This window comes from Malaclemys terrapin, chromosome 14 (assembly GCF_027887155.1).
Source record: "Malaclemys terrapin pileata isolate rMalTer1 chromosome 14, rMalTer1.hap1, whole genome shotgun sequence".
In the NCBI taxonomy this organism is placed as follows: Eukaryota; Metazoa; Chordata; order Testudines; family Emydidae; genus Malaclemys; species Malaclemys terrapin.
The window spans coordinates 32115101-32130534 of NC_071518.1; the positions used below are offsets into that span (position 1 = coordinate 32115101).

The following is a 15434-nucleotide window of genomic DNA, read 5'->3' on the forward strand; positions in this document are numbered from 1 at the left end:
GGTTCAGAAGACAAAACTTGACCCAAAGAAAGAACACAATTTTTAATCTAACTCTTGTTGATCTCCAGTTGTTACAGAAAAAGAGCAGAAGAATGGATAGTTATATAATGATGTTTTGACAAATTTAACTTTTTATTTTATCATTATTGACAAATATGAACTCTCCACACAAATATTTAAAAAAAAAAAAAAAAAAGATCTTTGCAAGATTCATTTGTGTTTGGTCAGCCTCTTATTATCTTATCTGTGTATTTATTTTGTTCAAATTCCAAAAATAGCAAACATCTATTATAAAATTGACTTCATCCTGAAATAAAACCATTCATCTTTTATATGAAAATAAAACCATTTTATATTTTTTCCATTGGAAGATTTCCAATAATTTATTTCTCCATGTCACTATTGTTGGGGCATCTGCCCTTTTCCAACAACAAGATATAGAATACCAGTCCTCAAAGTTCTACAATTTAGCTGTAACATCAATATGTTTTCAACAGATTAGCCTTAGTACAGACTGAATTTAAGTTGTAATATAGTACTAGGTACCTAGGTATTTAGGGCATTGAGTTTTAAAAGTGTGTGTACAGTCCCTGAGGCCTAAATACTGGAGCTCAACCCTAATTTTATGAAGAACTGTGTATTTAGGCAATTTGCCTCTTTAGTTTTGGATTTCATATTAAAGCAGCTACAACAGACCAAACCAACGTGTAGCAGCCGTGGAACAAATTGACAAATAATCTGCTGTGTAGTGTTTTGTTTGGGTAAGTAAAAAAAAAAAAACCTGAGCTATTTCTAAGGCTATGGTGACCTCTAGTGGCTGATTACTTAATTGCCTGACTGATATTTTTTCCCCTTTATGATGCAAAACCCTATCAGTAATAAGTTAATGGCTATGCAGATTTACTGAATAAATTATATTTTTCAGTTTCTACCTGTCCATGTTCCTACTGAGGAAGAGAAAAAGGATCCTAATCTTTTTGCCAACAGAGTCCGTAATACCATGGCAACGTATGTATCCATATAAAAAAAATTCTCAAGCGCTTACCAAGAACTGTTCTTATATATCCTGGGCACTGGTTCAAATATATTTTGAACTGTTTTAGGGATCTGAAATATTTCAGGGAGTGATTGACAAAGCCATGATTCACCTGAGTCCAAGGTTTCGTATTTGAATCTCTAAATTAATTGTATAAGGTGTAAAAGCCTCTGTAACTAGACAGTTCCTAATTGGCTAATTATTACTGACTAGTAATAAGTTAATTGTTCTGTGCTCCACTATAATGCATTTAATTGGTGTAAAGCTGGGGTAATCATTTGCATGACAAGACATAAGTGCACAGATTCAGTTTCTCTACTATGGTTAACGGGCCTAATTCTGCTCTGTTCCAACACTGTGAATCTCAAACAATTGGCTTGACTCCAGTGTAATGACTGTGGATTTACACTGGCATAACTATGAACAGAATTTGACCCAGCAGCTATACTAACCACTTAAGTGGTGCAAGGATAAATTCTCATCTTGGCTGTTTATGTATCACCTTTGAGACCAGCACCGAGGAAGGTTGGGGGAGGGGGTGGGGGAGTAAGATTCAAAAATCCCTTTGTTAAGATGTTTGTCTTTCTACTTCATTTCAGGGCTTTGAATGTGCCAGTTACAGACCATACTTTTGAAGACTGCAGACTTATGATTTCAGCAGGACAGCTGACCTTGCCCATGGAAGCAGGGCTGGTGGAGTTTACTAAAATCAGCAAGAAACTGAAGTGAGAGCGGTTTTGCTATTCAGAGGTCTTTAATGACTTTAGAGCTGCACAAGACATTGTGTCGTGTTCTCCAGAAACAGTAATATTGGTCTGAAGTAAATAGGATGAAATTCAATAGGGACAAATCAACGTACTCCACTTAGGAAGGAACAATCAGTTGCACACATACAAAATGGGAAGTGACTACCTAGGAAGGAGTACTGCGGAAAGGGATCTGGGGGTCATGGTGGACCACAAGCTAAATAAGCTAAAATGTAATACTGTTGCCAAAAAAGCGAACATCATTCTGGGATGTATAAGCAGGAGTGTTGTAAGCAAGACACGAGAAGTAGTTCTTCTGCTCTACTCTGCGCCAGTTAGGCCTCAACTGGAATACTGTGTCCAGTTCTGGATGCCACATTTCAGGAAGGATGTGGACAAATTGGAGAAAGTCCAGAGAAGAGCAACAAAAAAATGATTAAAGATCTAGAAAACATGATCTATTACGGAAGATTGAAAAAATTGGGTTTGTTTAGTCTGGGGAAGAGAAGACTGAGAGGGGACATAACAGTTTTGAAGTACATAAAAGGTTGTTACAAGGAGGAAGGAAAAGAATTGTTCTTCTTAACCTCTGAGGATAGGACAAGAAACAGTGGGCTTAAATTGCAGTAAGGGAGGTTTAGGTTGGACATTAGGCGCAGGCGAGGGATGTGCTGGCCGCGGCTTCCCGCCGCCCCCACTGGCCTGGGACGGCGAACCGCGGCCAGTGGGGGTTGCGATCGGTCGAACCTGCCGCGTCAGCAGGTAAATAAACTGGCCTGGCCCGCTAGGGTGCTTACCCTGGCGAGCCGCGTGCCAAACATTGCCGACCCCTGGTCTAGATAATACTTAGTCCTCCCATGAGTGCAGAGGACTGGACTAGATGACCTCTCTAGGTCCCTTCCAGTTCTATGATTCTATGAACAAAGGACAAATTGCCTGGTTGATTATTTGATCTTGCGTAATGTATTTTAGGATTTGAAAAGTAATATAGTCTCTCTAGAAATTAGAGATGGAAAAGCCTGCAGGGATTAAATTATGGCTTGGACTATGCGCCTGTGTGAGGAAGTAAGAATCTGTCTATTGTAGTTCTATAGCCCTCTGCAACAGTAGTATCTGAGCACCTCACAATCTTTAATGTATTTATCCTCACAGCAGCCCTGTGAGATAGGGAAGTACTTTTATCCCCATTTCACAGTTGGGATGCTGAGGCACAGAGAGCCCAAGTGACTGCTCCAGAGTCACACAGGAAATTTGTACCAGAGCTGGAAATTGAATCTGCATCTCCCAAGTGCCGTCTACTACCCAAATCACGGGACCACGCTTCCTCTGTGTTGGGGATAGGGTGTTGTCACTTCTCCTGACAATGAGATGCATTCTGGGGTGCATCAGTATCATTACTCAGCCAGCGGCTTAGTTGCAGAGCTAGAAGGTGCCCTCTCCCATGTGGGAGCTAATGCTGTGACATGAAACAGTGACGGCTGGGTGGATTCAAATTTAAGGCAGTGAAATGTTGTCTTTAGTTCTGTTGCCAGATGTTGCCTATGCTTCTGAAAACTTTCATCTTCTGTGCAGTGAGTGCTGAGATACCTAAGCACAGAATTAGTTTTAGTTTAAAAAAAAAATAGTTTTCAGGGGTTTTTAAATGCTGATTCAGTATGAAATATCGCATATTGAAAGCACAACCTTTTCAGTGTACTACATACTCCACGCTATCCAGTTTTCTGCTGTGGAAACTGCAATCATTCTCTTGCTACTAAAACTCCATCTCTCTTGAGCCCTGCTACACAGAAGTTAATTATGTCTTCCTCTGATTTTTATAGTCTAAAATGGGATCCTATCCGAGATCAACTGAATACGTTTGCTGCTATTGCAAATGCCTCCAAAGGGGGAAGAATTGGAATGGAGGAGTTTGCCGAGCACTTGAAGCTGCCTGTCTCAGATGTTCTCAAAGAGCTGTTCCTACTCTTCGATAGGGTAAGGATTTATGGCACTGATTGAAATAAGGTGTCTTAGTAACATTGTCTTAAGAATCATTTTCCCTAAAGATATTTGCAAACATAAATCCAGCTCACAAAAGGAGTAAATTGCCAACCAAAATCCTATTGACAGGATTGTAAGGCTGCAGGTAACTGAGGGAGCCCAGTACATGTAATACGAGTGCACTTCGTGCTTGTGGAAACATGCTGTACTTTGAAAGATTGCCATTTATGCACTGTGTGCTATGTACAATCAGCATGGTATGCTGCAAGCAGGGCCGGCTTTAGGCTGATTCCCCTGATTCCTGTGAATCAGGCCCAGCAGCATCCGGAAGAGGGGCCCCTCAAGTAAGGCCCCGGAAGACAACGGCTGCCGAGGAAGGACCCTCCGCCGAAGTGCCGCTGGAAACAGCGGCAACCGATTGAGCTGCCGCCAAATTGCCGCCGCTATCTTTGGCGGTAGATCAGTCGCTGCCGCTGTTTTCGGCGGCATTTCGGTGGTGGGTCTTTCTAATCGGGCCCCGCACGTCCTAAAGCCAGCCCTGGCTGCAAGCACTCGAGGATCTGTTGTTCATGTTTTATTTTGGGAGTTTCACAAACTCTGCATGTTTTTCCTGGTCCTGCTTTTAGTAAACTTCTCTGTCAAGGAATTGTGCCATATAGCACTGACAAAACTTGTTTTGAGATTCTCCAGGTCTGAACGAATTCATCAGCAGAAAATGAAGGGTCCAATTTCTTCTTCTTCTGTTTAAAACGCTGACTGTATTGAAAGTGCCTGACCTACAGGCATATGTGAACATTTCGTCGCCATAGACCGTATTTAATCCCAGCTGTTCAGTAATGACCATAGTGTCCCTCTCTAGGAAACTATTGGCTAAAGCCCTACTTTTCCCCAAGTTGGGACTTTCCCGTATGCTGAGTAAACTGTTGTCATTTGAGGATCACTCTCCATGCTTACAGTGTGGTGCTGATTACCAGATTACGGTATGGCTCCATGTGGCAGGGTCCTACACAGCAGTAGAGTAGTTGAGATGTTTATTTTCACTGAAAATTCTATCCACTTGCCCCAAATTAAATCAGTTACGCTTAAAATCCCAGGTCTTTGACAGGATAGCAAGCTTACTGCTGATGCTCTTGTAAGTCTGGTTCGAGCGTCTCATCAATACCTTGTTCTTCCTGCCTGCTTTTTTTTTTTTTAATTTAATTTCAAAATACTCAACTTGCACGCAAGAACGCAGCTCTTTGGGGAAGGAAGGTTATTGAGTTATGGGAACTCTCAGCTCCAGGTCATTGACTTAAGCCTCACCCAAATTTGTAGCCACCAAAAGGCCATCAAAATCTCAGATAGTAAAATGAGTGGACAGGGGCCCGTGATATAGAAACCCCCATCAGACCTGATTCTTGTTCAGTCTTAGCAGAGAGGCTACAGACAAAAAATGAAACTGAAATATCCTGACCGTTAGGCTGTGGCCATCACCGTAAGTGGGAGGTTGAGACCCATTGGCATGGCTGGTTAGGCAATCTTGTATTGTTGCTAGCAACGCTGCACCTATTTGGACAAACAAGTTATTTTAATTTCTGAACTCCAACAAAGGTAAAGACATTGGAGAGGACAATGCAGGGACAGATACAACCATGGTAAACTGAGCAGATCTCCTTGGGAAGTTAAGTTAGAAGTCGTCTAACCTTGGCTGTGGTCCTTTCTAATGTTGCATTGCTCAAAGGACCACCAAGGACATTTTGAAATTTTTGCTGTATGGTTTTCAACCCCTCAGTTTTACCCTAAAATGGTTTCACATCAGCTAAAACAAATCTGATCTGTAAAATAAAAAGCAAGCATTTGGAGAGAGAAATACTTTATAGCTTGTCAAAAGCAGAGGGTGGCTGCAGGGAGCTGATGGAATTCAGGCAAATGCATCAGACGTGCCTGGGCATGGGGAATACTAATACTTCAGACAGATAATATGTATTTTGCTCACACCCAGCTCAGACTCCATTACTGCTCTCAGAGGCTGCAGGATTTTCAGCTCTCATCTGGTTAATTCTCTGTAAACCATTCACCATGTTCCTCGCTCAAGCCTTGCTTGGTGGCGGGAGCAGTGGTGGAGGGGGCCTTGCAAGAGGCCTGGGAGGTCTTTTAGCAGGAGGTGGACAAGGAAGAGGGAATCTTGGAGGACTCGTTGGAGGACTCGTCAACATTATCAGTGAGGTAGCAGCTCAGTACACCCCAGAACCACCCCCAGCTCCTCGCAGCCACTTCATGAATGTGGAAGCCGGTGAAAGTGAGGAGATCCGTCAGTTCCGCCGACTCTTTGTCCAGCTGGCTGGAGACGACATGGAAGTGTGCGCCACCGAGTTGATGGACATTCTGAACAAGGTGGTGGCCAGACATAAAAACCTGAAGACTGAGGGCTTCAGCCTGGACACATGCCGGAGCATGGTGTCAGTCATGGACAGTGACACAACTGGCAAGCTGGGCTTTGAGGAGTTTAAATACCTGTGGAACAACATCAAGAAGTGGCAGTGCGTGTACAAAGAACACTACTCCGACCAGTCGGGAATTCTTGGGAGTGCTCAGCTGCCAGATGCCTTCAAGGCTGCAGGGTTCCAGCTGAACGAACAGCTCTACCAGATGATCATTCGCAGATACGCCGATGAAAATGGGAGCATGGATTTCAATAACTTCATCAGCTGCTTGGTGCGACTGGATGGCATGTTCCGTGCCTTCAAATCCCTGGACCAAGATGGAGACGGCCTGGTGAACATGAACATTCAAGAGTGGCTGCAGCTGACCATGTACTCCTGAGAGAGCACACTGGAATGGAATACACTCCAACTGTGTGCTCTTGTTTATACTGGTGTTAACTAACTGGAGCCTTTCTCCTTGTTCAAGGGCAACTGTTCTGTTGCTATGAAAGAGCACGCAATACTTTAATGCTTAAAAACCCTTAGTTTATTGTGAAATGTTAGTAGAAAAAACAGTGTACGTTTTACAGTTGTTTGGATTGCTGAGGGGCTAGCAAATGGAGCATTTCTTGAGCTGTGCAAGACTCTGGGTGTGTGCGCATGCACATGCATATGAGTACCTATAATAGAAAACTAGATTTGGGTTCAAAAAGGAGAGAACGTTGATGGGAAGAGTAGTGGTTAAGGCTTTCGTCTCGTATAGCATGTTGGGGGCTGGTGGACGTATACATATAATACAGAATACATTTCTGATTTTTTCTTAAGATTGGGGTTGTTCTTGATGACTGTTTTGATTTTTATGTGTTATCTATCAGTGCTGATTTTGCTGGAGGCAGAAGCTGTGCTTGCCTGTAGGGAAATTGCTAGTAAATAGAGGTGTATTGATTTCTAATTTGTAAGGAATTATTTGTAATGGGGAAAATAAATTGGAGTTGTAATTATTATAATAATCAGTGGATTTTGAGAGACAAACTAAATCTCTCCTCTTTCCTACTTCTGCTGTCTCATTGTTTTCAGCTGAAATGTTTCCTGGGGACCTGGTGCTTGGTATATACTCTTTTTATTCCTGCAGCCTTCTAACAAATATTTTTACTGTAAAGTGCAATAATCTGAGTAGTGTTATAATACAGAATTGCCTATCAAGAGGGTCGTTGAACTGCTGCGGTCACCTATTAGACAGACGGACAAATTCAGCCTTGGCTTATCTCCATTGAAGTGGAGTTTCCTCAGGGATGAATTTGACCCACAGTCTCCAACGACAGTAGTTCCATTCATGTCAGGGCAGAGATGCTTCCGTGGCGTTAAAAGGCAAGAAGCAGCAGGAACTGTAGAAGGTGTGCGCCTGCGGGTCAGAGTGTCCTTGGCTGCTTTAAAGCAAAATTATTTTACATGGGCCTAGTTGATATTTGTGTGTGTGTGTGTGTGTGTGTGAGCTGAATGGAATGTGAAAAGATGAGTCAAGCAGTCATGTCTAGTTACAAATATCCAGCCGCCTATTCCCCTCCTACACCACCTTGGTAAGAAAGTGTCATCAGCAGCTAACTAACTAAACAATAGGGGGATAGCATTTGATTAACAACAGGCTGATGTATTTTGAAATCATTATGGCTTCCATTTCCATTTCTACGTTCACCGAGTCTCTGTACACATTGTCATTGAAATCTGATCACCCTTCCACAATGTACGAATCATCATTTAAATCACTTATGGTGCCCGATACCAGACTAAATAACAGGAACTTAGTAAAAATAAAAGAATAGTCAAATTGTGACAAAATAGGCTAACTCCTGAACCACATCCACCTCCACATCGTCCACAAATTAATAAATCACAGAAGCATACTTTTATCTACATAAGCATTTTGGCTATGTGGGTAATAATCCCAGTGGAAGAGTGAGTGAAAGAGAGAGAATGACACCTTGGTGAATGCTAATGTTTGCTTTAGAATCTCTTTCTTTCAGGCTAGTGAGATCTCACCTGTGGGTACAGGTAATTGTTTGGCAGGGAAGGATTAAAATAACAACCTCCTGCATGATGTTCCCTGTTATGAAAATGAGACATGTAAAAGCATGTCCCTACTGCTGTGTCCAATAGGAATTCCACTCTCTCTGTTGCAGACCTAGAAGCAATTGTGATGATTTTCTTTGACATGCATGAACAGTTCTTCTAGGAAATATGGTTTCTAAATCAAACTAGAAATGATGGTAAAAGTCGACGTGAAAACTATCCCTGTTATGACACCTTTTATAGGCACAGTGCAAGTTGGGCCCCTTGGGCAGTGACACCACAGGCTTTTTCCACATCACTCCTGTGCATCCACCTGGCCTTGGAAGGGGTTTTGCTAGTTGGAAAAAAGGTAATTCAGTGTCCATGCCCTATCTTTCTCCCTATGGAGCTGTAAAGAGACCGTTTATTGTGTGTGCGGGCGGGGGTGTTTTTCCTACAATATGCAAGCTTTACTGCTACTGAGACCACCATAAATGTACTTAACTGAGCGCATACCTCTGACTCAAAAACAGAAAATACGTCTTAATATATAGTACTCCATACTGAAAATGGCAATGCAATGCTGAAGTCTGGTTTAAAATCAGAATACACAGTAAAATTGTTATATTTAACTTGTACTTTTGTTTAGCAACATACAAATATTTAAATGAGCTACATGTATTTGCTATGCCAAATACCCAATTAATAAGAAGTATAGCTGGGGAGCAGTATTCAGGCATTCAGCACACTGCAGGATCCCGAAGTCACACTAGCCAGCCACTGCTTCATTCGTGCTTTCCAGGCCGGTATACCCCATGGTCTGTCATAGCCACCCTGAACTCTGCTGGGCATATTGCAGGTAGATAGCCCATGGAAGCCTGGTAAGTGCCATTATTATCCTAGTGTATGACTTGGGCTATATAATAACCAGAGGCAGTGGCTTCTGCATCACCACGTGGTGTATGCCGATGGCGAGAGAATCGAGGGGGGACATTTCACCAGACGGTTGCAATGAGTTAATGTGACAGACCTGAAATGAAAACCAAAATTTTAAATTGAAAAAGTAGCTGTGCGTGGAAACCCCTTACCTTTGCTATTTGGGGAATTGGGGTTTTGGTTCACAAATCATCTCTCAGAATAGCTTTGGCTACAGAGTTTAAATCTTGCATATCGTGCTGCAAAGCACAATCTCCTGTGAAAACAGAGAGGCTGTTAGGCCAAATTTACCTGCAGTGACATTGCTTGTTACTGTCAGTGTTTCTCTAGATGCATTTTTAATTCAGTGACCATCCTTTCCCTCCTATCCTCTCTCATGCCAGGAGCCATGCAAACATCTCCGTTTCTGCTCCTGCCCCTCCCACCTCTCTTTTCATCAAGTGTCAAACCATCTGGCAAGTAGCCAGCATCCTAGGAGTTAGTATGATTAAGTCACAGTATGAACTTGAAGTGCAGTTATCACACCCAGATATCCAAAATGCTGGAATGAAGTACTTCTGATTGCACTGTATTTAATTCTTGGTTTTGACACCTAGATGGAAATAATTTGACCATTCTAACTTTGTCATGCTCCGTTTATTAATAATGAAAGCATTAGTCCCCATTATGAACCAACTGATTTTCAAATTCTGTGTGTTTTAGTTTTAAACCAAGGCCATATTCACTTAACATAGCTTACTTTCCCACCCTCAACTCTTGCATTCATATTTTTATGCACCACGGGGACAATCTTAAACCATTTAAAAAAAAACCATACCCAAGCTAAAACTGTACTCCATGCCACGCTACATGTATAATGGAATTGTAAATTCCTGAAAACAGTTCTAGTGGAATCAGCAAAAAACCTTCAACTAATTATGTACAATACACAAGTATTTGCTGGACCTTTAATGATAAATTAACAATCCGGGCATTCAGATTGTAAAACTACACAATAAAAAGCAACGATACATTGTATATCTAACATTTGGATGTCAAAAGATCCATAGTGTTCAAATGTCTGGCATCAGAAACTATTGGACAAAAAAAAAATTGTACTGCGGTACCAGCTAACTGTTAATCACAGAGGTTAAAGTGCAGAGATTGACTAGAAAATTGCCAACAAACATCAAATTATACCATGCTACCTGTCTAACAGGATGCTGGTAATTTTATTAGCAGTGAAGAATTTTATAAGGAAACTTGTTGGCAAACCCGCAAGTCTCTAAACAGTAGGTGATATTCAATATTCTAAATGTTTCCACAAAGATTCTTTACCCTATCAATAGAAAACAAAACATGGGTGTCTGTAAACTGGCAGTGTATTTGCTTTAGAGGTTGAGTAAACTTGGATCTAGGTAGCAATTGCTTTAAATCTTGCCAAGTATATTGGTCATTTTTGTTTGTTTAAGAGAAAAAATACTTTCTCACCCACCTATCTGAATCCAGGACCATCCAAAGTGCAGAAGCACTCATTCAGTAATGGAAATCCACAGTATGCAGATCTCAAGGATCTGAAGGCACTCTACAATTTAGTCTTGGCACTGTTCCATTAGGTAGCTTATTATTCCATTATACAAATGGGGGAACTGAGGAACAGAGACACTAAGTGTGTTGTGTTCAAGAGGACCGCACAAGCTGGTTGCAGAGCCAGAAAGCTATGCAGATCTCCCTTCTGCTCTGTGTGTTTACCCACAAGACTATTGTTCCTTCATTTGTCTGTAAAATGTTTCATATTGATCCACTTGGGAGGATCTTGACACTACTATTTTGCCTCCTGGAAGAATATTTTAATTCAGAAATGTAGCCCACCTTTTTTTTTTTCCTCATGAATTCTGCACCATCAGCATTCAGTTTTTACAAATTTGTTCGCTGTTCAAAATTTTTTGATGAATGTCTCATGGGAATATTTCAGCCCAGGAATCACCAGTCACCTTAACCTCAAGGTAGATGCTTTGTGTCTGGTCATCTAACTTTCAAATGTTACTGTTTCTTACCCATGACAGAATATCTCTTAAGTCCACAAAGAACTTTTAAGGTCATCACATAAATACAATCAACTCAAATACGCACATGTATTTCAGCAGGTATTTGCCACTTCCCCTCACTGCAAATAGACTCGCAAATAATTTCACCTCAACCTGGTAGCCAGTCCCATCAAAGGAACTCCAGTTTAGGTCTGAATGAATGTATTGTAGTATCTTTCTACTTAATACAATCTGGTTTTCCTACTTCCAATACAGGCCATTATGATTAAAGTGCAATACACCTCTACCCCAATATAACGCGACCTGATATAACACAAATTCAGATATAACACAGTAAAGCAGTGCTCCGGGGGGTGGGGTGGGGTGCGGGGCTGCGCACTCCGGCGGATCAAAGCAAGTTTGATATAATGCGATTTCACCTATAACGCGGTAAGATTTTTTTTGGCTCCCGAGGACAGAGTTATATCGGGGTAGAGGTGTATCTTGTAGTTTGACTCATGAAGTGTCCCAGGTATTTTTACAGGTATTCTGAATGTAGTACTTGCTCCACAGAAATCCCATGGTAACTTCTTGCCTGTGTATATGCTGCATCATATCTCTGTGTTCTATTCCTTGTAGCCAAAAGTACTTTTGGAGGTGATCAAAAGCTAATAACCAAAACTCTCTTCTTACGCAGGTAAAGATTTTAATCCTTTTGTGAACTGGTGCTTACAAAACTGCAACCAGAAGTCAATTGTTCATCTGTAGAAATGCTTTCTCTGGTCATTTTTTAAATGGTACAAATGTACTGATTTTTTTCCTGATTTTTTTTTTAAATAGTAAATTAAGCATTAGTACAGATTGCATAGCTTGATTATATTTCTCATATGGTGAGCCTTTCAAGTGATCCAAGCTATTAACTCTAACTTTTGCCATTTGTCTTTGTGGTTACAGAATGGAGATGGCACCATAGACTTCCGAGAATACGTGATTGGTTTGTCTGTTCTTTGTAATCCTGCCAACACAGAAGAGACTATTCAGATGGCATTTAAGGTAAGTTCAGTTTAGTACAGTACTGTAAACCTGACAAACCTGGGCTGACTATAATTCTGTTCTCTTTCAAATCATAATACAAATTTATAGATTCAATCTGTTATGCAAATGTGAGTAATGCTCTTAAACCAATTGACATTTGTAGTGAAGAAAATGCAGATGTCAGCTTAGACAAGTTCTTCAAAAGCCATGTGAAAGCACTAAGGAATATGTAACTTGGCAAGATAACTCCAAAAATGATTCAGCAACAGTTACACACTTCTGTGGGGGCGTTTTGTGAGTGATCTGTAGATCAGAATAGTCTGGTGGGGCTCAAGTCTAGCTGTTCTTTTTAAAAAAATCATCAATGGACATGTCAAGGCTAGTAAAATAAAAAATTAGTTACCAGCTTGTTTTGAATCATGGACACTTAGACTTTGAAATCCCTCCACTGCTCTGCTTTTGTGTATTTCTCGTGCAGTGTCTTGAGATGTGAGGGACAGTTACTCTGAACAGGACTCTCATAAGAGAGACCAGTGCTTACTCAAGAAGTTGCCTATATTTTTATGTGAAATTATTGTGTCCTATTGCTGCTCTATATAGCTAAGTATTCCGGCAATCCAGCCTGTTCAACCACTGCTCCAGTGCTTTTTCAGAGATGTTGTGTCTGAAGATCCTCAGAAAGACTGGCCTCCAAACTATAGCCACCGCCAATGGTATATTAACTGTTGCATTTCCTTTGAAGCCGATAATTTGGACAGCATTACTCTCCTCAGTGGGAAGCGTTCTGCTCTGAAATGGAGCTATGACTTTTCTTCCATTATCTGCTATCAAACGTGGTTTCACTTGCAATGGGTTCTGCTCGATTGCAGGGGTTCACCCTTGGGGAGCTCTTTGCAGGATGGGAGCCATTGTTCCCTTTATTTCTGACACTAGTGAGTGGTTAGTGCAGCTGCTCACTGCCGCTGCCATGCTAGAAAGGATGGGATGAAATATGTAGTGGGCAACAAATCATGCATGTTATTACAATATGGATTTTCATCCTAGCCAAAATAGTAGCAAGTTCAGTCATGTCATAAAAGTTTAACTTGCAGAAAAAGAAGACAAAAGCCTGATGGTGTTCTTTTTAGTACATATACGTGGGACACTTTTTAGAGGTTATCACATCCCTTTTAAATACAACAGTTTATAACAAACTATGGGCCGTGTTTTTGAAAAAGCTAATTTAGTGGTATTTTTCCATGACTAGTTTCTGAGCATATTCTCCAGTACAGCATATTTACATCCAATTATTGCATTTGTCCATCATGCATCCTTTGATCACAGTGTTGTCTTTCTTTTGAAAAGTTCCTTGAAAAATGTTCCATCTCATTCTCTGGAAAAAAAAACATATTTTAAAAAAAAAAATTGTAATAAAAATTAGTTGTTGGGACTCCAGACTTCAAATCACAGTGACAACTGCTGAGACATCTTGAATGGCAGAGACCATTATTGGGTGCTTTCAAAGGTTAATTTGAATTGAAATTGCTGCGCTACCACATAGGCAAACTGTTACTAGGGGTGTTCACATTACAGTTTTGTAATCTTTCTACTTCAGCTCTTTGACGTTGATGATGACGGCAGCATAACAGAAGACGAGTTTGCTTGTATTCTCCGGTCATCTCTCGGAGTCCCTGACCTTGATGTTTCTCAGCTCTTTAAGGAAATAGACACAGATAATTCTGGGAAGATCGCCTATAGTAAGTATATTCCATAGAACTAATACACTTATACTAAGAAAGAGCCTTGATATTACTACTCTAAGATCTCAGTCTCTGATTATTACAGATTCAGAACTCTTTTCCCCACAAAAAAAGTCTAACATTGGCATTTCAGTTTCTGGAAGTTTTAATAAGACTAAATATAGAACAGCTACAATATAAATAGTAATTCCAAAACTTCCCCTGCTCGAGTCTCTTGCGCCTTCCTCTGAAGCATCTTGTCCTGGTCACTGTCAGTGAAGGGATACTGGTCTCAGTGTGGCAGTCACTATAATTTTCTTTGCTGTAATACTGTTATTGTGCAGTAGAATATTTTGCATCGTTGCTGCTCAACACACTGTCTTTACTGTCTTTAATTTCAGATGAGTTTAAGGACTTTGCATTTAAGCATCCAGAATATGCCAAGTTATTTACTACATATCTAGAGCTACAGAGGTGCCATCTACAGACATCAGACGAAGAAGATGATTATCAGACACCAGAAGACACATACTCACAGAGTAAGACATCACTCTCAGAAAAGACCCCAATCGCAAGAAATAAAGTTGGTCCTGAAGGCAATGAAGAAGACCTCTCAAGTACTTCAGACAAAAAGGATGACTAAGTATAAACAGCCTGATAATTTTGCATTTACACTGTGCAGATTTCACTGAGGTTATTTTATATCAAAATGTATTTGTTGAATATTGATAAAAGTTAAGATTTTAAGAATGTTTTTACTTTTTTTGTATTTCTCTGTGTGTCAGAATTGTGGGGGAGGAGGGATAAATAATTTATTGCATTCTGCCACTCGGTGTTATAAGTAAAAATGTCCCCTCTTAGGTAGATTGCACAATACAATCTGAATCTAAGTTAAATGAATACCATAGCCTCAATTTTTTTTGGTGTCAGTCTTTCAGGACTGTGAATATTGTTTACTCTCTTCCAAGCAAGGTGTTTACAAGGTAGCAGACATTGTTAGGGTAGCCAACTGAAGAAAAGTAATTTCCCAATAGGGGCTGAGGAGAAGATTTGCTGCTCTCCCTCACTATAGGACATTTAAATATCAGACTTCGTTTTTTTTAGTCAACGGGCACCCTTCAACATTTCTGAAATTTCAAAAGTATAGAAAATTTAGAATTCATAGGAGAACAAGTGTTAGGAAGTTGCTATTTTAGTTAGTGCATGGCTGTCTTGAGGCTTTCCTTTATCTGTTGTCAACCTCAGTCAAAATTTCTCAACAAAGCCATGTTGATTCACTGATGTTAATAGCAACGTCTTTGGACAAAGGCCCACTGAAGATGGAATGGGTTGTATTTGTAACAATAAAAATGAATTGGAGTTCAAAGATAGCAGATCATTATTTGAATAGGAAAACTCAGAAAACAGGACCTCAGTGGCTAGAACACTAATTGGAAAAAAAGGCATATAAACAAACACAGTTTTTACTAATTTAATGCCATATGAAAACTAGAGGAAAATTTCGATGTAATAGTCATCAAGTGATCATG

The 15434-nt window shown here is 40.5% G+C and overlaps 2 protein-coding genes across 3 annotated transcripts in view; both read left to right on the forward strand.

Moving 5' to 3' along the window:
* The window catches only part of LPCAT2 (lysophosphatidylcholine acyltransferase 2), a 51630-nt gene extending 36973 nt beyond the window's left edge, over positions 1-14657 (forward strand). For both annotated transcript variants that reach the window (XM_054048972.1, XM_054048973.1), the window contains 6 exons: positions 926-1008; positions 1636-1761; positions 3603-3756; positions 12107-12205; positions 13782-13923; positions 14307-14657. In XM_054048972.1, coding sequence (XP_053904947.1) covers positions 926-1008; positions 1636-1761; positions 3603-3756; positions 12107-12205; positions 13782-13923; positions 14307-14548 — 846 coding nt within the window. In that variant the 3' untranslated portion in view covers positions 14549-14657. The remainder of the gene's footprint in view (positions 1-925; positions 1009-1635; positions 1762-3602; positions 3757-12106; positions 12206-13781; positions 13924-14306) is intronic.
* On the forward strand, positions 5667-7174 carry CAPNS2 (calpain small subunit 2). Its single transcript, XM_054048974.1, has one exon. It carries the CDS (start codon positions 5821-5823, stop codon positions 6562-6564), a length of 744 nt encoding a protein of 247 aa, XP_053904949.1. The 5' UTR covers positions 5667-5820; the 3' UTR covers positions 6565-7174.
* Positions 14658-15434: the final 777 nt, after the last annotated feature.